The sequence below is a fragment of the Ornithodoros turicata genome, chromosome 3 (genome assembly GCF_037126465.1).
Source record: "Ornithodoros turicata isolate Travis chromosome 3, ASM3712646v1, whole genome shotgun sequence".
NCBI lineage: Eukaryota > Metazoa > Arthropoda > Arachnida > Ixodida > Argasidae > Ornithodoros > Ornithodoros turicata.
Window position 1 is genome coordinate 106,957,263 of NC_088203.1, and position 21,223 is coordinate 106,978,485.

Genomic DNA, 21,223 nt, shown 5'->3' on the forward strand with positions numbered 1-21,223 from the left:
ACTGCGACATCTCCAATATATTGGCTATTGGCCCATAATAACCAATTAGCCAATAACCAGACCGTGGATTTGCGTGTATTGATTGTGTGTGTTTCTTTTTTCTTTTGTTGTTGTTGTTTGTTTCAGGTATGTCGACATCCAACGCAGGTTACCTACATGACTCGGGCGGGGGGGGGGGCTACTGGCTGGTTATTGGCTAACACATTGGCTACTGTCTCGTCGACGCGAATAAGGAGTGGCTTGGAAAGAAAAAGGAACACACTGTCAGTTCTTATCTGAGGTTGCGAATTCAATACCCTGCGTTACAGTGTTCAATGTTCTCGTTTCGACGTTTATCTGACAGGATCGGCTTGTGTAAGGAGCTTAGCGCAATTGGCCCAACTTGCGCAGAAGAAAAGCGTATACCAATCCTGTAAACCTGTAGGGTTCGCCAATAACGGACACTTGGAATGCTTACCTCACGTATATAGATTTGTATTCGGATGGGCCCAGAATACACGTGTCTTACTCTCTGCCACTCCTGTGCTCTATCGCTACGATGCTCCCACGTCGCCTAATAGATTTTATCAGGGGTACATTAGGTTTCTTACGGCCGCTTCCACGCTAGCCCGGGTCCTGCACTAACATCGTCTCCCTCTGACGTCACTGTCCTCTTGTCGTATACCGCCCGTTGCAATATTCTGAGCATCAGATGCGCTGCCACTAGCAGGCAAGGCTTTCTACAGGGGGTCGAATTATGCATTTATGCAAAAACATGAAACATAAATTGAATAATATATTAACCTGCAAAATATACAATGTCACGCGCCTAAAACTGGCACTATGGCATTCATACGCCCCCCCCCCCCCCCCCCCCGAGTCATGTAGATAACCTGCATTAGATGTCGGCATACCTGAAACAAACAACAACAAAAAAACAATCAATACACGCAAATCCACGGTGTGGTTATTACGGTGCCCCGTGACAGTTAGGATGGTCTTGCACATTCGAGACCTTTTGCAGTCTGATTGGGAAGTTTCCTACGACTACGCTGACGCTTTTTATGTAGTATCGAATAACCTAGTTACATGTTTTCGCAAGAATATCCCTCCGCGGGATGCGTGCTCTGTAGAACTGAGCTCTCACGTCCGTGAATACACTACATTACACACCTGGATCATTCTTCACTTCCTCTTGTAGCCTCTTCCGAAACTCCAGGATGTCATCATCCGTGACAACGAAGTCTCGCTCACCGAACACGTCATGATCGCCGTTTTGAATCTCTTGAACCATGCTCGTTTCACACTCTTCCTTCCCTATGCCAGGCCCGATGTCATGCCAGAAAATGTCCGCTACAACATGCCAGACGGTCGTCTTCGTTCAAAATGCTCCGCTTCCTCACTGTGAACCTGTTGCGTGACGTCACCTACTTCTCTCGCCCTCAACTTGACCTTTTTTTCCGTATGAGCCGCTTTCTATTCCTTCTGCTGCAGTTTTGAATTGCATGAAATGTCAGGCAACTTTCTCTTTTCCATCTTTCGTTATTCTACGAGAGTGGGGTCGTACTTCCCATGCCCCGCAATATCTTGAAAGTCGAGGTGCGTGGATATCTTATCATTGCAGTGCTTTGCGGTTCAAAGCTGCACAGAAGTACCAGCGTTGTTCCAGAAGGGAAGCGTCTTTTCGGGAATCAAAGTTAGGGGACATCGGTCTTTTCAACACCTATGTGACAAGAATTGACAGCGTCACGGAAGTCTTCAATAGGTGACGTAAGGGAAGGTCCCGTCGATTTACGCTTCTCCCAGAAGGTGTAGAGCAAACTGGAACGCACAGAAGACCAGTCAGCGTGTTTTCAACGGGCGGATGTTAACTGCATCAGTTCTGCGGAACATGGACAAAAAAATGGATCGCGTACCATGGAATCCTGCACCTTTGGAAAACTGTCATCGGCGTGAAACAAAATTCAACTAACGGGTGTAGGCACCAAATGTCGTGCTGTGTGCTTAACATGTTGAACTGTGCTTGGCTGTGACAACATAATAAACTCATAATGTGAAAAGAATTTCATTAAAGTCACAACTTGGTCTCAAACTAAAAGGAAACGACTACATGCGTATGATCCTCAGAGTGAAGAAGATTGCTGTATAAAATAGTGCCTGTACATGTTGTGGTACCATACCTCAAGTTAAGTCATTATATAAGCTTATATAGTGACCGCACCTCGAGTCTTTTTGTGCATGTTGAGTAGGACCATTTTAAAAGAAGAAAATGCAGCGTTGACTTGCTCTTGAAATGTTGATATGCAAGAACAACTACTACTACGTTAATCCGTCATGAAACAAGCCTGAGCATGGGTTTACATGACGAACATACACAACGGACCGTATTTCGTGTAGCCCCCCTGCTCAGGCTTGTTTCATCATGGATTTCGTCCACCAGCTAGATTGCGTTTACACTATTTTATCAGCTGCTGTACCTTAATCTGCTGTAACGGTTCAATGTTGGGAACACGAAAACGCGCACACCACTGAGATAGGCAGCACAGACCTGTCTTTGTCTTGTCAGTCTGGTCATTGTCTTTGTAAATTTCCCGAAATATGCCAATCACTGCCGTGTCCATACCTGCGTTGTCAAACACCTTCCACGATATGTTGTGGTACACCGAATCATACGCGCCCTTAATGTCCAAAAAGCCCAACCACAGGGCTTCTTTCTCCGTTATTTCGATATCTGTATGTACAAAGATGTTGTCATCCAGCCGCCTCCCTTTTCGGAAACCATTCTGTAGTTCGCCCAGGCTACCTTCCATCCAGTTTTGTATTCTTCCTTTTAGCACCTGTATTGCTATTCTGTAGATTACCGGCGTGACAGTAATTCGTCGATATGCCCCAGTAGAACTTTGCCCCTGTATATCATGCTGACTCTGCTGTTTCACCATTGTGCCGAAATGTCACCAGTAATGATCGAGCACTAATTGTTGTCTGTATAAGAGACGTATACTTCGTGGTCCCAGTGCCCGTATTAGCGATATTGGTATTCCATCTAATCCCATAGCCGTGTTCGTGGCTATATACTTTTCACCGCCCTGTTCCATTCCCTATCGGATACGATGTATTCCCCTGAACCCATGGGGTACCCTATGTCTGGCATGCTTCCCTGTCGTTCAAGCGGTTTTTCTTTGTTTGTTTGTTCTTTTTTTTTCATTCTGTCTCGAAGGTAGCTCACCGCCTGCTCCTCACTAAGTTTGGTTCCTTCGTCCGTAATCAAGTACTGTTGCGTCCTTTCTGTCTGCTTTCCCAGCCGTTGTACATGAGCCCAAAACTTCCGTGGGCCCTATCTTTTCCACTTATTTCTTTGAGCCACACATCCCTCCTTTTGGATTTTCTCTTGTACTATAGTTTGGCTGCTCGCCTTTTGACTTCCAGGTATTCTTCCCCCTTCATTTCGACCATCGCCGAATTAGTCCGCTTCGCTTTTCTATATTCCTTTACTGCCCGTTTTCTTTTCTGAATGGTATCCCGTACTTCCTCGTACCACCACTTCTTTCTGGATCCCCCCCCTTTATGTTTGCGTTTCCTTCCACTAATTATGTGTATTTTCTCTCTCAGCGTACCCATGAACTCTTCATAAGTTATTTCGGTGTCTCCTTACCCCGCTATTTCTTTTTTCAATTAGTTGCGCAATCTCGTCCCAGTCCACGTCACTTAATTGTATACAAAATTTCTCTCCCCTTCTTGTGAAACCCGGCCTCACATTGAAATAGAGCATCACTCGCTTGTGGTCGCTTCCGAAGTTTGTCGTTCCTTCTTCCTCCACTTCCATTCTTGTCAATTAATCACATATGCGTGGAGCCCGATCGAGCAACATATCGTTATCCCTATAACGCGCGTTACGTGCATCACTTGACCCGTGATCCGCCACGAGCTCTTGTGCGAGCCTACCGAAACGATTTCATAGCGCGCGAACTTTAAATATAACGATAACGCTTGGTATGTCGGAGTTGAAGATTGGGGCCCAGAAGTCATTCGACAGTAATCGACAGAAGAATGGGAGTTGCCTACTTCCCACGTGATTTCGCCTTCGCATTTTGAGGAGGTATTTACTGTACACAGCCCGTGTCTACTACGAAACTCCAAAAGCAGTCTGCCTGCGTTGTCAGTGCGACCATCGAGCTCCTTGACGTGTGCATTCATACCATGAGCCATACCATGTGCATTCATGACCAGCATGACCAGACATATAAGACTTACAAGATTTATATAAGATTTTTTCTTAGAAGATTTATAATACAGCGCCATCTTTAAAAGACGCAGTGAACTAAGCAGTGCCGCGCGTTCACCTCGCCACACGGGGTGGCGCCACAAAACTACTGACGACTCGGTTATGGCCTCGTCATACTTTTGCATACTGAGTCCAGGGGACGTCGTGATCCCCCCTCAACTTCTTTCGTTGCATAGAGTTTCCTTCCCTAGAGTTACCAAGTTGACCTTGGTAGTGCAATAGCAAGCTGTCCAAGTCTGGACACCCCCCCCACCCCCCCCCCCCACCCCACCCCCACCCCAAAGATCCTGGATCCGCCTCTGACGCTGACATTGTGCAGTGGTAGCGCTCCGAAGCTATTTCTAACTGCAAGGTGCCTGGCCCTGTAAAACGGCCACAGCTTGCACGCCCGCTTGCACGAAACTCACTCAACGAGTGTTGCGCTCAAGCCCATTGTTTGTCAATGGGCTTGAGTTAAACACTCGAATGCTGCACTCAAAGAGCTTCGCGGCGTGCAAGCGTGTATACCTCCGTACTGCGGAAAATGAACCTCGGCAGATGGTGACGCTCTTCAAAGACAGAACAGAAGTGTCACAGGCGATGTAATATTTGAGCAAATACGGCAATCAATACATAGCTGCGGACATAGAGTAGGAGGGCACTTCCCTTGGACTGAGGCACATAAATGCTAACCGCTTTGCAAAGAGATGTCCGCCTTCCCTCTGCTCTGCAACACAGATACACGAGGAGATACGGAAACATTTCCTCAAAACATATTAAAAGCAGAGGAAGCAAATTTTCCATGGTCACTGACAGCCGGCGTATAATTTTACACGCCCATGTTTGGCTTTCTTCTTCATCCTTGCACGAGGCCGTTGCATAACGAAAAGCCATCCCTGTCATGAAATAAACTCAAGCAGCACGCAATATTGGCCCAATATTGGCACTATCACGGTTTCATTGGGCCTAAGTAGGCCCAATCGAGTCAATGATGAGCCAATAAATGGCGGTTTGTTGGCTCTATTGGTGTTATCTTTGCTCAACGGCAAGTATGCAAAACTGAACAAACGTAGCGCATCATGTTAGGAAATGACCAGAACACCATTGTTATGGACGTTTGAAACCATGTCGCCCACATAATTACACACATAACTTTTCACATAATTTTTCAATAAACGATGGCGCTTCATTGGCGTTACATTGGTTTGCCATCAAACCAAAGTGCCAATGTAGGCAGCTTTCAACCAATGCGCCTTCATTTGGTACTCCATTGGTAATCCTGGGTGAAGCACGGCTGTACTTTAATATTCCCAAAATGTGTTATGTGAGGGAAAAAACAGAATAGTATTGATAAAATTTAATTTGTGGTCCCCCGAAATATTCTGGCAACAAATATTTCTTATGTCTACGATCCATATGCTTCTAATTTTGAAATTACTCGGGTGACACACTTACGCACAAAAATTATCGGTTTTATGGGCGGCGAAGCAGATAACGACAGTGGAAGCGGCAGTTCAAATGAAAAGCTCAATGCTTGATAGCTGATACACAATAGGGATGACACTGCTGTTGTGCGTTAAGCGCCTTGAATTAATTACAGAATCATTGTACGTTGCTAAGACGCATGCCCCTCACCGTTACAGGAACAACAACAACAACAACTTTATTTTTGACCTCGGAGAGTGGGGAGTTTCATCGGCACAGGCGATACTCTACACCATTGCTGGTTGGAATGTGGGGAATAAAATAACGAGCCCCTTCACAATAACGATCGAAGTCCGATGGTGTCCAGAAATGTCAGAAGAGCTTTGAGCGCAGAGCGTTTCTGGGCTGGATTGGGCCAGGGACCAAGCAATTTCGATAGGGAGAAAGGGCGAGAGTCCAGCTGACGAAGAGACTCGAGTGTGGTTCGGGAAGGTTGGTATATAGTGAGGGCAATGAAGAAGAATATGCTCCAGATCCTCAAGAGCACCACAGTGGCAGCAGGTGGGAGAGTCAACTTGTCTCAAGCGGTAACGCCACTGAGCTGTACAGGCCACATCGAGGCGCATTCGGTGGATTAATGCAGCCTTTCAATTCCGTTCAGCCGTTCAATTCTGCGACGCCTGGTGACACCCCTGGCTTCCCGCCAACGGACAACCGACATTCTTCCCCCCTCTATGTTGAGCAGAGTTGATCCAACGCTCGCTTTCCGCATGCCACGAAACACCGTTACAGGAGAGTTTGCTCCAGGTGCGGGTTTTGTGTACAATTTGCTAACTTTGCCAACGATTCTGGCTGTTACCGCGAAGCTTCCCAATGGAGTCTACTGAGGAATGCTCGCATATGTTTTTTACGATGGGTAGTTCTGCGGGACTACCAGGATCTCAGACCAAGTGGGGTCTTACGATCCCACTTGGCGCAAAAGGACGCTCTTTCACTCCCTTATCCATCAATGAATTTTGTCCTTACAACAATGAATTACACCAATGAAATACGCCCTTTTGCGCTTCGCCGCGACCAGCCGCGACAAAAATACGTAAACCGAAACCAATTAATTACTGCTACAAATGACCCGCTTCGGTGGCAGATTTTTCTCTAAAAGGTGTCCACCGAAGGTCCCAAAAGGGGTAGTACCCAGTTTAATGCCGACAGCGCCCTGCTTTAGAAGTTACGCTTTTTTACGAAACTCATTTGCATTTTTATTTTAATAATGAGCGCCTCCCACTCATTCACACGGTGTGCAGCTTGTAGGTGGTATCGGACAGATACTTGTAAAAAAAAGAAAGTTCGTGGATTGGTGCACCCGTTCGCGAATTAGTTAGCCCGGGGATTTAACTGAAACACCCGGTATATTAAAACCAATTGAAATTAGACTGCCGTGTGAGTTACGCGCGATAGCTACAGATCAGGGGCGCCAGGGGCTTGCAACATTGTACCAATATTGGCAGTTTGATTTACGCAATATCGGACCGAGTTGCACGGCCAATATTGGACCAATGTAACTTGGCTACCAACGTTGGACCGATATTGGACCAGTGGTGGTGTGCTGCCAGTGGCAATTTTTTCCATCGTTTTATGCTTATCTTTAACTCCTATAACTGGTGCTTATTCGTTGGACTGCGTCCATCCAATTTTCTACTGAGTTTATCCGCCTTTGCACACACACACACAAAAAGAGGGGGACGCTTTACCAAATTTGCGCCCCTCACATGACAAATAATTTGTTTATTTATATATTTACAGATACTGCTAACGTCCTCTGGACGTCGATTGTAGGATTGGATACATTGAGAAGCAACATGTATCAGCTTACAAAACAGAAACAAACACACCACATCAAAATACACACATTATACTGGGGTAAAAGAGTCATTCATAGATTACACAAATATGATTGGAGGTTCGAAACAGTGGCGTAGCCAGAGAGTGGAGGTTCAAACTTCTCCCGAAACCGTACTATTGGTAGTGCATTTGGGAGAGGGAAATCCTCTTCCCCCACGTAAAGTTTCCATCCAACCTCTCCCGAAATATTGTTCTGGCTACGCTACTTCGAAACCCTTCTCGACGTGACAATACTGTCGTCCCATTCTTTAATGGGTCGTACGAGAATGCTTGAATTGCGATAACTTCGTGTAATATGCCTGATGGAATGTTCGTTTCTTTGAAACACATTCGGAGGAAATGTGTATAGTATTTCCTCCCAACAACACGAAAAAGAACTTTAATCAAGAAATTTTCGATCTCTCCGACAGAAGTTGCGAGCGCTCCAAAAGTGTTGTTGTTCCCTGATGACGGTTGTATAGTTATTGCGAATAAACCTGACGGCGCGCTTCTGTACCTGTTCCCAGAGCCGTTCCGCCTGTTCCAACTTATAACTAGTGCTGTTGCACATTTCAAATGCGTATTTTGATGCAAATAAAGGCGTCGCACCGTTTTTATGTGTCACAAAAGCGTCACCGTTCTTAGAGTACAAAATCCACGCACCCGGGCAGTATAGACGTTCACATGTAGAGGTTCAAAGGCCACGAGAAGCGCTTTCTGAACACGACGACGCTGAGCTTGGAGCAAAATCAGTTCCTCAGTTTTTCGATGCAAAGTTTTCAGCCAAACGTTCTGCCCTAACGTCCCTGACCCGCTTGCTTTTCCCAGAAATAATAAAATACCACGAAATATACGAAATTTAGGAAAATCATATCATTCGTTCGTCTGCAGCCATATGTACGTGTGATGGTCCACTTCCATCCAGGATACGTTTGAAGATAACGTGGTACGTTGTGCGCATGCTCCAAGTCAGATTTCATTACTACGAAAATTGAGCTTGCTAGTGGTCGTTTGCTGCACCATGGCAATAGCAGGACGCTGTCCTTTACCACGGGTCCCAATAATCCTGCCTCCGAGTCCACCTGCGTGGTTTTTCCAACAAACAGAGGGCTCTTGAAGTGGACGAACGCCTTCTTCCTGCTCTTTTTATATATACTTACGTGGAATAGCGGTTTCACTATTCGAAAAATTAAGTTTTGCTATCGTCGTGGCAAGATCATTGGCCACGTTCGCGCGGCACTGTGCCAGGACTTTGAAATTGAGATAATCTTCTCGATTTGCTGCAACGTTATTCAGAATGTCAATAAGGTGTCGCGACGGCCAGAACGCTCTGCGATAGTCGTCACGTTGCATTTCCCACCAACCGCATTTTGGCCACAGCAGGGTTCTTGTAAAGTAACTGAGTAAAAGCTACCTTGAGTGAAACATCAGATTCATTTTCATTGAGGTATATTTTATATGCAACTCAGTTTCAGTAACTTTTACTCTTTTTAGAGATTTTTTTTTAATTAAAAAATACACGAGCGACAAACGTCATCATTCGGCTATAGGCAACCAGACCTGCAGTGAATGGCAATCATTCCAAGTACTGAAGCCTGTATATTTCTCATATATAACACTGGGCTGCAAAGCAGTGCCGCGGTGAAGCGGTTATTTAGTTTTGTGGGGTCTCGTCAGCACCGAACCTTCGAACCCGCATGACGGAGAAGAATTTTGAAATGACTCCTTCGTGCAAACGGAAGATAATGAAAGTGAAGAGAAATATATATATAAGAAAGAATGAAAAACATTACGTGAACAAAGGTAGTGTGCTTCATTAATCGTAATGCAACTAATAACAGCTCGCTAAATCAACCCGATCAATTTGTATTTGTTTCGTAGTCTCAACTGTACATTCTTGGAAGTATCTCCGTGTCAGTGTATTTTCTCGCACGCGGTATCCGTATAACTGTAACTCGGATACTTTTGAACATTTATCCGTGACTGGAACTCGGACAACTTTTTAAAAGTAACTTTACCCTCCCTGCTGAGCAGGCCAGACCTTTTCGTAAAACCCTCTTGGCATAGTTTGATCCTCCCACGTAATATTTGGCGGCATCCACCCCCGGTCGATGGGAGGTTACCTCTCTCCCTCCCTCCCTCACTTGGGAACAGTGCTTGGGGAACATCCCACCATGCTGATCGTTGCGGGGAACCCGGACCGACACTCTCCCGTGTAAAACGTATTTGTTGAATGACGCTCCGTGTTTGTCATCTCGCAAAGGTCTTCCCAACGTGACAAACAATGAGAGTTATTCAACCAGGGTGTCTGAGGGGTCCGCGAAATACAAATTTAGAACTGAGTTTTATACGAATACGCCTTTCCTATTTATTCAGTTCGAATTTGTCTGTGGGGCTCCGAAGAACAAAACATCCGCGCGACAGAATAAATTACCAGTCATACGTGTGTATAGCTAAACATGTACAACACATTGCCAAATTCTACGCCTAATTTGTTTCCTGCGTAATATGAAATATCTAGACCGTCAGTTCCGGGAGGGGGGAGCCTCGCGATCATCCTGCCCGAGACGAAAGCTGGCATAGCTTCTTATACCCCGAGGAATGGAATATTCTCGTAGGATCATCCGCGAAATACTGTATGGGACACCCATTGCAGATGCCCTATAGTATAATCCTTGCAGTATACCAACGGAGAGTTTGTGTTTTCTTGTTTCTCGGGTTAGTTAAATAACCTGTCTCGAAAAATTGCGAAAATGAGCAAGCGCAGCGGGAATAGGCGTTACAGCTGCCTTAAATCACTTAACAATTTATTCGTTTTTTTTTTTAATTTATGGACTACCGAACCGCCCGATTTTTAACCCTATTTGATATAGTCTGAAATTTACGTGATTTCTCGAGAAACAAAATGCGGAGATTGGTGAGCCCACTCTCAACGTGCACAATCCAGTCGCACACGGAAGGTACATACGACACGCTCACGTTCCAGCAGACTCTCGAATAACTAGCTCGAATTTGAACCGAGTCTGTGTTGCTTCCGTGCCGTTGCAAAAGTCGATTGATTTGGGCGAAACTCTCTCTCCCGAAAAGCAGCTCTGCAGGGAGCACGATCTTGAAGTCGTCCCACTTTTGAGCCAACTCCGCCCGTCTGCTCCACGTAATAAATGAACCAACTACCACAGCAACAAGAGGGTGGCATCCAATCTTCCCCACCCTCTTTCGCCGGGAAAAAAGAAGCCTTTTTGATCGATACCTTGCCTCGGAGGATAGAACGCTTCAACCGCCGAGGCTGGAAGGTCCCAAAAAGGGGTTAACTGCACAAGGAAAGAACACATCCGAGTCACATACAAAAAAAAAAAAAAAAAAAAAACGGAGAAGACTAATGATAATCAAACACTAAAATCGACGAATATAGCAACCTTTGCAGCGGGTTCTAACTTGCGAATACTCCAGTGTCCACCAACACACGTTCGTGAACAGATGCACAACGAAGTCTGCAAGCAACCAGCAACTATATATAGAACATGTTCCGTGAACGTCTATTCGCTGAATACAAACAGGTTTGTTCTGTTCTTTTTTCTTTCTCCTTTTTGCTGTGATATACACATGTGTGCTACACTAATCCAATCAATGCATCCAACAGCTATAACGAGAAGGGGAACAGAAAAAAAGACAGTCTATTTCTGCATTTCTTAACGTAACGTAACAGCAAGTTCATGTGTGTGTGGTCAAGTGTGGTTTTTGGTGGCGTCCGAAGTTCGGACCATGGGCGGTGTTGTAAAATTGAAGCGGTCCATTGTCCCGCCTGTGAGGAACGCCTCCGCCCAACAGTTGCCGCCATATTCAACCCGCCTTTGATCCAACGTGTATCAGCCCGCCAGCTTCCTTTTTTAGTAGCACCAGCTCAAAGGCCTGTTTGCAATTAGGAAGTGATGGACTTGGTCAACGGTTTCGCAAAAATGTATATTACGCATATTGTTTAGGATACAACTGTCGTAAAAAGTGCAGAAAATGCGAGCAGACGACGTACTACTTTTTGCCAACCTCCTCGGCGGAGTAATTGATCACCTCCGCAAGCAGTTAACCGGAGTTCCTCTATGAAAATTACGGGCCTTATGGATGGCAGCCGACGTAAAATACGCGGGACTCCTCGAGTCCCAGATGTCCCCTGAGTGCCCGGCAACTGTGGCCGTGGCCCAGGATGACATCACCGGCAACGCCAAGTCAGGAATCTGAATACGTTGTGCCAGCGTCCAACTCGCAGGTAAGATGGCGCCCAGAGCACCACCCCGGCCGACAATATGGCCGGCGCCTCCCAGCTTGACCCCGCCTTGTTTTCAGGAAGCCCAGCCGTCCCCGCTCGCCCTACTCGCTGCTACGTGCAGCAAGATCGGCTCACCGATCACAACGGCGTCGGAAGACGCGGGTACGGCCGGCGGCGAGCATTCGCCGCCGGCCCCCAAAGTGGTCGTCCCTGGACAAACAGTCCTTTCAGCCGGTGAAGTCGTCGCAGCGCAGTACGTCCAACCCCAGACGGTCGGTCTGCTCAACCTTGACGGAACCGTGACGCAAGTGACGACAACCACGTCGCCCACCGTGAAAGCATCGCCTCAACAACAGGCGCAGCAACATGTGTTTTCGCCGGGAACTCAAATTGTGGCACAGATGACTCCGAGTGGTCAGATTGCGTACAACGCGATACCGCAGATTCAAAACATTCAGATCGACGGTCAGGAGGCGATCTTTATTCCGGCCTCCTTCACTGGTGGTCAGCAAGCCATCCAGTTTGCGGGAGGGCAAGCGCTTCTCGCCAATCAAAGTTTCCTGCGACCGCAGGCAAACGCCTTCGCTCAGAATGTTGCAATTCGACAAGGAAACGTGGTTCAAACACTGCAGTTGCCCATCGCAGCTCCCATGCAACAGACGTTACCAGTGCAGGTGCCCATCTCGACGGCTAATGGACAAACCGTGTTCCAGACAATTCATGTGCCTGTACAAACTGTGCAAACAGTGGCTGCACCTCAAGGCAATATGCTCGCGGCACCTGGACAACCTATTACTGCACAAGTTGTGCAACAGCTAGCGCACATGCAACCGCAGGTAGCTCAGGTAAGCAAAGTCGTTTGAGATGCAAATGAGCAGGTTTCAAAGTTTCCCATCCATTGACTCATATTGTTTTGTTACAACGGAGGCTACCAAAGTTACGTTCATATTACTAAAATACCACCCTTATAGATGTTTTGCTTTGGAAAAAAGGAATTGGATGCTAAAGATGTAGGGAATTGTGAAGGAACCCTTTTTTATCCCTTTACATATATATATATATATATATATATAGGTGTCAGAAAGAGATTATTTTGTCAAATATGCGTAAATGTGGATTTCCAGCTCACGCAGGGTCAGCTCCAACAGATCCAAGTGGCAGCCTCGTCCGCTTCCCAGCAGGGCAACACTGCATGGTCCTCCACTGTGGCCTCAACGGCTGAAAATAGCACCATCACTACCACCGCACAGCAAAATGCCCAGCAGCAGCAGCAATCAAATTGTGCCGCAGCACATCAACAGCAAGCAGCAGTAGCTGCGCAACAAGCTGCCGTCCAGCAAGCAGCTCAAGTAGCCCAGGTGAAGCTTTAAGATTGTGCCGAGACAAGTAACGTGCTGCGATTTGGCTTTTTTTTTTCAAAGTATTCCCGAGAAATAAAATACGACTCTCGCGTTATCTAGGTTGCATCCAATGTCTTTTCTCCGTCTTTAGCAAGCTGTGGCAGTGCAGCTCCCTTCTGGGCAAGTGGTGCAGGGCCAGATTGGTCAGATGCTGGCCGGTGGTGCTACCTGGTGGCCAATGGGGATTAACATGTCTGGACTGGCTGGACTTAGATCACCTAATATTATACAGGTGAGCGCGGAAGCACTCGAAATACGGTAGTCTCTGGAAGAGCCAGAGAACTGTTACTTCCCGCAGAAGCGCTCGTTATTTTCTGATAATGTAACTCGCGTCGAAAAAATGCAGGTTCAGAGCTTGCCCGCAGCCGTAGCATCTGGTCTCCAAGTGCAGGGTGCTCCCGGGGCCGCGGCTCAGCAGCAGTTATTGGGTGGTGCCATTCAAGCGCTGGGTATCACACCGCAGGGTAACGTGATTGCTTCGCCACTGCAGGGGCCCCTCAGTCCATTGCAGACGGTGCAGGCGGCGCTCGCGAATGGACAGCTCGTAGGTGGGTGTTTCGACCTCTTCCTATCGTCATGTTCGTAGTCGCATCGTACAACCGTGTGTCGATATAAGTACGCCCTCAAACAAGCTCAAACACCGTGTCTTTCTCAGCCCAACAGTTCCAACAGGACCCGAACGACCCCAACAAGTGGCAAGTCGTGAACGCGACACAGCAGACAGTTGCGGCTGTGCCCAGTCAAGCTACTCAGTTGGTTCAGGCTAATCAGCAGCAGCAGCAAGTTCAACAGGGATCACTCGGGGGCACACAGACCCCAACGAGTGACGGGATGGATGGGGGTGCTGGCAGCTCGGAAGAAGGTGCCATCACCCCGCAAGTACCAGGACAGTTCAGGAGGCTTAGGCGTGTCGCCTGCACCTGTCCAAACTGCCGAGAAGGAGAAGGAAGGTCAGTACGATTTCCGTATATGTATGTATCCTGACAGAATCGGCACTTTCATTATCACGACCGTCACCGTCGGTTTCGGCACGCGAGCATTTGAGCCATTGAAATTCCTTTCTTCTTTTATCGTAAACAGTACCTTCCGCCGCATCTCTCCCGCTGTAATATTTAATCTTGGTTTCATACTTAATCGAATACTTACTTCATACTTGGCCGAATCGAGCTGGCTATCAAAAACCCGCTTAGTTCAGGTTTCGAGAGCGACCAGGAAAAAAGTACTTTTGTTCAACAGTGTCTCTCGCGCTACAACTGCAAAAAAAAAAGCCACAAAGAATGTGCAAAGTGGCCAAGTTCAGTAAGCCTCTCATTTTGTATTGAAAACTTGTTTGTGTAGAGGCATGGTGGCGTTGTTTGGGCTGGCGGGGGGGCTTGAAGAAAATGTGCGTTTTTGTTTCAGGAGCAGCGAAAGCAAGCGTAGGCAGCACGTCTGCCACATCGTGGGCTGTGGAAAAGTGTACGGAAAAACATCCCACCTGCGGGCCCACCTGCGCTGGCACACCGGCGAACGCCCCTTCGTCTGCGAGTGGCTCTTCTGTGGAAAGCGGTTCACGCGCTCCGACGAGTTACAACGACACAAGCGAACCCATACGGGTACGTTTCTATACTCTCACATTCATTAAGAATAGGGCCCTTCTTTTTCCGCGATTCCGCAAACAATCGCGGAATTGTGGGTCTGCCGCGGAATGCGAGGTTTTGCGCAGAATTTTGCGGGAAACCGAGTGCTTAACTCAGTTTATGCGCAAGATCAACGGACTTTGCTCGCACCGGGTCGGCTTGCGTTCCGGGGTGGATGTGCCAATCTGATAAGGACCACCAGGCCGTGATATGGCACCATCTGTGTGCGGGAACACAACACTCTAACTCCTCTCTCTAACCCTCAGCTCTCTGGGATTCTGGAGTGGAATGCAAACGCTCACCCCTGCTTTAGTGTCCACAGCTGTCAAGTACCTCTGTGTGACGGTAAACTCTGTACATGCGGAGAGGTCACTTAGCAAGTACTATTTGATAGTCTGTGACAAACGTCACTCCCTCTCAGAAGAAAGTACGATGTATCTTGTTATGCCGAGTCACAAAAGTTTTTGGAGTTGTAACCGTGTTCTTCCACACCAAGAGCTAACAGAGAGTATTTTCTGTCCGAAGTTGGGCAATTTTCCTTTTACCGCGGAAAAATGCGGAATTCATAGTTCCCTGCTGCGGAATTCGGGATTTGCCGCGGCAGAAAAAGAAGCGCCTTAATTAAGGAATTAAGAACGTACGGTAGCTAGAGGACTGCAGATAACCAGGCACCTTCAAACACTTTTTTATCCAAATATCTGAACATCACCCAACAGTTCAATACTGACTGCTGGTAAAGCGCCTGCAAGACCCACAAATGCCAACCCTTTTAGTGCCCAGCTGAAATATGGCAGTCGTCGAAAAAGCCAGACAGCGACAGGGTTTTAACGACGCATACCTCGATTACCACTGTCTTTTTCTACGGCTGCCATGTTTCAACCGCTCACGTTCTTTGGTACTTTGAGGCTCGTGTTGTGTTGTTGTGCGTTTCAGTCTCAGAACCGTAACTTTACGTTTAGCGCATGTTGCTGGCTTGTAAGCGATCAGATATTACTGTATCTCCATTGTGGCTTAGCTAATCTGCAGAGAGACGTGATCTCAGTTGATATTCCACGTTGATGGTGCGCAGGTGAAAAACGCTTCCAGTGTGCGGAGTGCCTGAAGCGCTTCATGCGCAGCGACCATCTGTCCAAGCATCTGAAGACGCATCTCAGCAAGAAGGGGGGGCCGCTCTCCGGCGGGAGTGCAGACCCCACACAGGATGGCACTGGATCGGACTTTGCCCCAGATTCGTGCGACCTGGAAATGTCTGTCGACGTATCGGACCATGACTTGTCCATCAACGAGTCAGCTGTCGTCGAGGGAGCTGTCCTGGCGCAAAACTAACGCTGTCGTCCCACCTCAATTCGCGGAGGAAAAAAGGCGCGGAGGGGGGCGTACTGATTATACTGGCACACAAACTGTGCCATCGGATATTGTACCGGGCGTTATAGCTGAGTTTGCGGTTTCAGTGACTAATATAACGCAGATCTGTGGTTCTGCCGAGAGTTAATTTTTTTAAAAATTCATCGGGGTTGCATAATTATTTTTTGCACAAAGTTCAAATTTCGTCTGATGTATAGAGTCCAATGAGATGAGTCAGCTGATCACTGCTAATCATACCACACAGTTCGACGCAACCCAGTGGAATTTTAAGTATTTTTCATAGGCAAATTAAATGCAACAATTGGACAGTGGATCTGTTACATATGAGCATCTCTGTAGGGAGAGGCTATCCTATCAGAATACAGCTGTGCTATCGTGACCGTAAGAACCCGGTACGATTTTTCTAGGAGTGCACACGACATATAGTAATTATGAAACTTTTGTTTTAGCCAAAGCAGAGCATTGTAACTCAGTTAGACAATCAATACTGTCTCGATGTCATAGGTGTTCTTTCGTTTTTAACGACATAAGGTAGACCTGTTCTGAGAAAGCGAGGAAATTCTAAGCAATTGGATTGCATTGGTCAGAACAGGGCTTTGATGAATTGTGTCTGTACGAATGTACAAAAGAATGTTCTTCTGTATGGTACCAAGGTTATCGACAGCTCTACTGTCAAAACACATTTCCTAGATTGATACAAAGGCTGTCATCAATGAGGAAGACACATAATAGTGTGAGCACTATCACATTTCACCACTCATAAAATTGTACAACTCTGAGCAAACATGTCATTTCACACTGGTCATGTGCATACATGTGTTTCTGAATGCACTTATGAGGCAGGTTACATATGTACAAAGAATGTGTACAAAGGCGTACAGATGGTACTCGAATTATTCATTCTTTTTTTACTGCTGCGTTGTATCGAGTGGTAAATGAGAGGAAATATATTTGCACGCAGAAATGTTTCATGAACGTGTATCGAATCACGGGCACAAAATGTGCACCGCGTGTGTACAGTATGTTTGTGAGTTACTCGTTTGAGATGTTCACACGCATATTAAAAAAGTGGAGACTGCACTGTAATATATCAAAATGGCTCATTACTTAATGTAGAAGAGACAATACAGGAATCAAACGTTATATGATCTCATCAAATAATGAGGACATTTTGCTGTTGCATTGTAATGTAAATGTTCCCACACATTTGAAACATGGAAGTTTGTATGTGTCTAAAGCACTCAAATGAGCATCTTCACATAGTTGTAACTTGTAATACAGCATACTGTGTCATCATTTGAAATAAAATGCCCTACAAGTATTCTGTTTGCGTTTCTGTTAGGTACATTCTGTCGCAGTAGAAAGGAGCATGTGCATATTTCTTAAAGAAGCAGGGTTGTGGCGATGGCTGGTAATGCGCATGCGCACGGGAAAAAAATATGGCTGCGGGGTAGGTCACGTGACGACTACAACCGAGAACAAGATGGACGCCTATTGACGCCAACAGCTAGTTACGACGAGGGATTTGCGTTTCTGTTAGGTACATTCTGTCGCAGTAGAAAGGAGCATGTGCATCTTTTATAAAGGTGCAGGTTTGTGGCGATGACTGGTAATGCGCATGCGCACGGGAAAAAAATATGGCTGCGGGGTAGGTCACGTGACGTCCACAGCCGAGAACAAGATGGATGCCTATTGACGCCAACAGACGAGGGATTCGGAGGTCATATTTGTTTGCAAAATTCGATAATGAGCTGTGAAAGATGGTGAAGAGATGCTACATACACGGATGCACGAGCGTGGACTCTGGTGAGGACACGAAATTGTTTCCTTTCCCCGACTCTGCCGCAAAGAGAAAATTGTGGCTGAACAAAATTGTGGGCAGACGCTCCCCGACCAAGTCCCCCACGGATAATGACTGTGTGTGTTCCCTACACTTCCGCTCGGAGTGTTTCACGGAAAGTAAGCGAGGCATAGAATTGAAAGACGATGCGTTCCCTACTGAACGCCTACTTCCAGTTCCAGGGCCGCTATGGCGTTTTACTGCACTGGAAGACGTACCCAGCGATTCCTACTCCTGTCTGGTTTGCAATGGCAACATCAAACACATGTACGAACTTCTCAAAGAAGTTCACATTCATCGAGAAAACCGTTGTCTCGTATGTGGACACTGTCGAGATATCTTCGACTCGTACAGCAAATACATGGCACACGTCACTGAACTTGGCGTCGCCAAACCGTTCGTGCCGTCTCGGAATCCTGGACCAGCCAAAGATGTCCCAGTTCAATTCGAGTGCGCCGAGTGTTGTGCGCTGTTCGAAACGAACATCGCAAGAAATGTTCACGTGTCGATGACACACAACTTGAAACACACTATGGAATTTGCGAGGCGTGAGGAACGGGAACGAGAAAAAGCTGCAAGACCGAAGAAAGGGAGGTGCAGGAAGATATTGGCGGATGACTTCGAAGAGACGGAGGTCACGCTCCGAAGAAGTAGCAGAACTCGGAAACGGAAAGTTTTGGCAGACAGAAACGGTAAATCCGCGAGAACAAAAAAGTGCTCAGCCAGGCACAAAGGGCGCGCCATAAATGTTAAGACGAGGATTGAAAAGTTGGAAAGAGCTACGCAAGACGCCATGGAAAGGCTTCACAAAATCATGAAGCAGACTCCGACAAAGCAAAAGGTTTGCAATCGTGCTGAAAGCTTAACAAACGAAAGGATTGAGGAGGCCGATGAAAAAACTATAGAGGGTATCGGGGAACAAGAAAACAGTACAGAAAGACACCATCCAGTGCACTGGTACACTGCACAACCTTTCAGCTGTGGCTTCTGCTGCAGAGAATTTGTCAGTCAGAGAAATCTGGACAGACACTGCATTCTCAAACATCCGGACCGAGACGTCGCGTTGGAGTTGATGTGTGAGGTGGACAGCAGCTACAACCTGAACACGGGAGACTTCTGCAAGGCGTGCCTCAGGAAAAACTTGTGCCTAGAAATATTGCAGGAGCTGCTGGATGATACAGACAGTACGGACTGTAGCAACACCAAGGTGGCCATAATTGCGTCATCCGAAAACTGTGATGACTTAGTGTGTTCCGAATGAGATCATCTTTTGTTGGACTTGTTAAGACAAGCATAACGTACGTGTTGTGTGCTTTGAATAGCTTGGATATTATGCGAAGCCTCTTAGGAAGCAATAATATCGAAGGTGTGCTTACAAAGCAACATCTGGGGCACTAAAAAGATCACAATACGTGTGTTCGACCTGACGATGACAGGAATTCTGCAGTGCCACCCATATGATGCCCCCAGGTTTATTTCATTCCATCCATATGCTCTTGCATGTATTTGCTAATTCTCAAAGCACGCTACTATGCGATGTAGAGCCAGTTACTGCAACCAGTGGGAACAAGTTTCGTGGCCACGATTTATGTTAATGTTACCCTCCAATTTAATTTAATTGAATTTGTGCTGAACCTAAGAGCGTGTTCACCTACTCTTACCTCACACTAAAGTGGCATAAAGAGATGTTTGCAACGAGCACCTAGAGCTGTCATTCTTGGGTTGAACACGGCAATCAGTATTAGAGATCATTGTGGTTATTCACAGATCCCCGAGTGGTTTTTACAAACTGCGGATAGAAGTTCGGTGGTGCTGCAGGTAAAATGTGCGTCCGCAGGTGATGCAGATAGACCTGCATTATCCGCGCAGACTAAAGCTTTACCCAGCCCGTTGCAGGCTTACCCATTAATTTCAGCATTTCCTCCAGCCTTCGTTGCAAAAAATGCCTGTAAATGTGTGAAACTATTTTTTGCGGGCTACCTATAACCATGAACTTGACTACCCATGTCAGTTGATGACACACTTCATCAAGTGCTGTAAACATCTTGGTTGTTTTCCCATGGGGATTTGGAGGTTTTTGTTTGTAACTTTGGATTGCAATGCCGGTTTGTAATTTATCACGACGAAACACACCAATTAAAGTTCCACGTGGACACAGGAATTTTCCATCTGGATTGAGTAATTAGGGAGTACAGCGTCCCCAGTATATATTGCTCCAGGAAAAACGAACAAACATTTTTTTAAATTTTTAGCGCTTTCGTGCAGAACGTGGACTTTCTTTAGGACTTTGTGCTTCTTTAGCCTGGTATGGATAGCAGACTCTCGGACCTTGTTGTTCTATTAGAAATTGGACAACTCTTGCAAATGCCATGGTGGTGGTGATGGTGAAAGGACTCACAGAGGTGGGCAACGTCACAACACCCTGGGAAATGTGCGTCCTGGGCAGACTTCTAAGGGAACTCTGCAGACATACGTCTGAAAGCGTCTGAGGAAAACCCCCACACAGCACAGCTGGCCAGCTGACATGGCCAGCAAGCTAACCACTGAGCTGTTGACATGTTTCCATATAAGCGAATCAGAATGACACTGTCTCTGAAACATTGTTTCCAGTACCTTGGTTTGAATATGGATAACCAATTCGGGATAACCAGATAGAAAGTTGGTTCCTGAGTTTTTTGTATAAGTAAATGATGGGTAAGACAGACAACTGTATATACTATGCCATGCATTGCAGACATTGCTTTTAATAACGTTTACAATGGCGTCCACACACAGACCCAACTAATGTACATATAATGCGCTTTTGATGCCCTTCCAACATGTTTCGCAAACTTTGAGGCAATCCTGGCCCAAAATGTGAAAATATTTTCTACACACACACACACAAAAGAATAAAATATTTGGCCCGACCTTTCACCAGAGTACCTGTGGCTTTCACATACATAACTGACAAACACATCAGAATCAAAACAGCACTCACGTGGAAATTCCTCTCGCACCTTTCACTTTTCCACATACTTCGCAAACATTGTGGATCCGCGGACACTCTGCTGAAAAAGCAGCTTGTCTGCCCGTTCCAATAACTGCAGATGCCTCCCCACTGTAAATACTATGTGAGCTAATTTTACTCTTTGCGGGTAGAAATTTGGCGTGCTGCAACGTCGGTATAACATGGGACAGAGAACAGCAGGATTG

General features: G+C 46.5%; 3 protein-coding genes and 1 long non-coding RNA gene across 4 annotated transcripts in view; 2 read left to right on the forward strand and 2 right to left on the reverse strand.

Moving 5' to 3' along the window:
• LOC135389134 (motile sperm domain-containing protein 2-like) overlaps positions 1–1,427 on the reverse strand; it is a 30,288-nt gene extending 28,861 nt beyond the window's left edge. The window contains exon 1 of the mRNA XM_064619144.1: positions 1,153–1,427. Coding sequence (XP_064475214.1) covers positions 1,153–1,273 — 121 coding nt within the window. The 5' untranslated portion in view covers positions 1,274–1,427. The remainder of the gene's footprint in view (positions 1–1,152) is intronic.
• An 8,922-nt stretch (positions 1,428–10,349) lies between these two features.
• LOC135389136 (uncharacterized) lies at positions 10,350–11,058 on the reverse strand. Its single transcript, XR_010421574.1, has 2 exons — positions 10,960–11,058; positions 10,350–10,854 (listed from the first exon to the last, which is right to left on the reverse strand). It is a non-coding gene; the product is annotated as an uncharacterized LOC135389136 (long non-coding RNA).
• Positions 11,059–11,579: 521 nt separating this feature from the next.
• On the forward strand, positions 11,580–17,512 carry LOC135389138 (specificity protein transcription factor 3-like). Its single transcript, XM_064619146.1, has 8 exons — positions 11,580–11,804; positions 11,882–12,649; positions 12,929–13,162; positions 13,296–13,436; positions 13,551–13,752; positions 13,860–14,154; positions 14,606–14,799; positions 15,893–17,512. The coding sequence occupies exons 1-8, from the start codon at positions 11,742–11,744 to the stop codon at positions 16,147–16,149; spliced, it is 2,154 nt and encodes a 717-aa protein (XP_064475216.1). The 5' UTR covers positions 11,580–11,741; the 3' UTR covers positions 16,150–17,512.
• Positions 17,513–17,834: 322 nt separating this feature from the next.
• Positions 17,835–20,944, forward strand: LOC135389139 (uncharacterized). Its single transcript, XM_064619148.1, has one exon. The coding sequence runs from the start codon at positions 17,949–17,951 to the stop codon at positions 19,287–19,289; it is 1,341 nt and encodes a 446-aa protein (XP_064475218.1). The 5' UTR covers positions 17,835–17,948; the 3' UTR covers positions 19,290–20,944.
• The last annotated feature ends 279 nt before the right edge of the window (positions 20,945–21,223 follow it).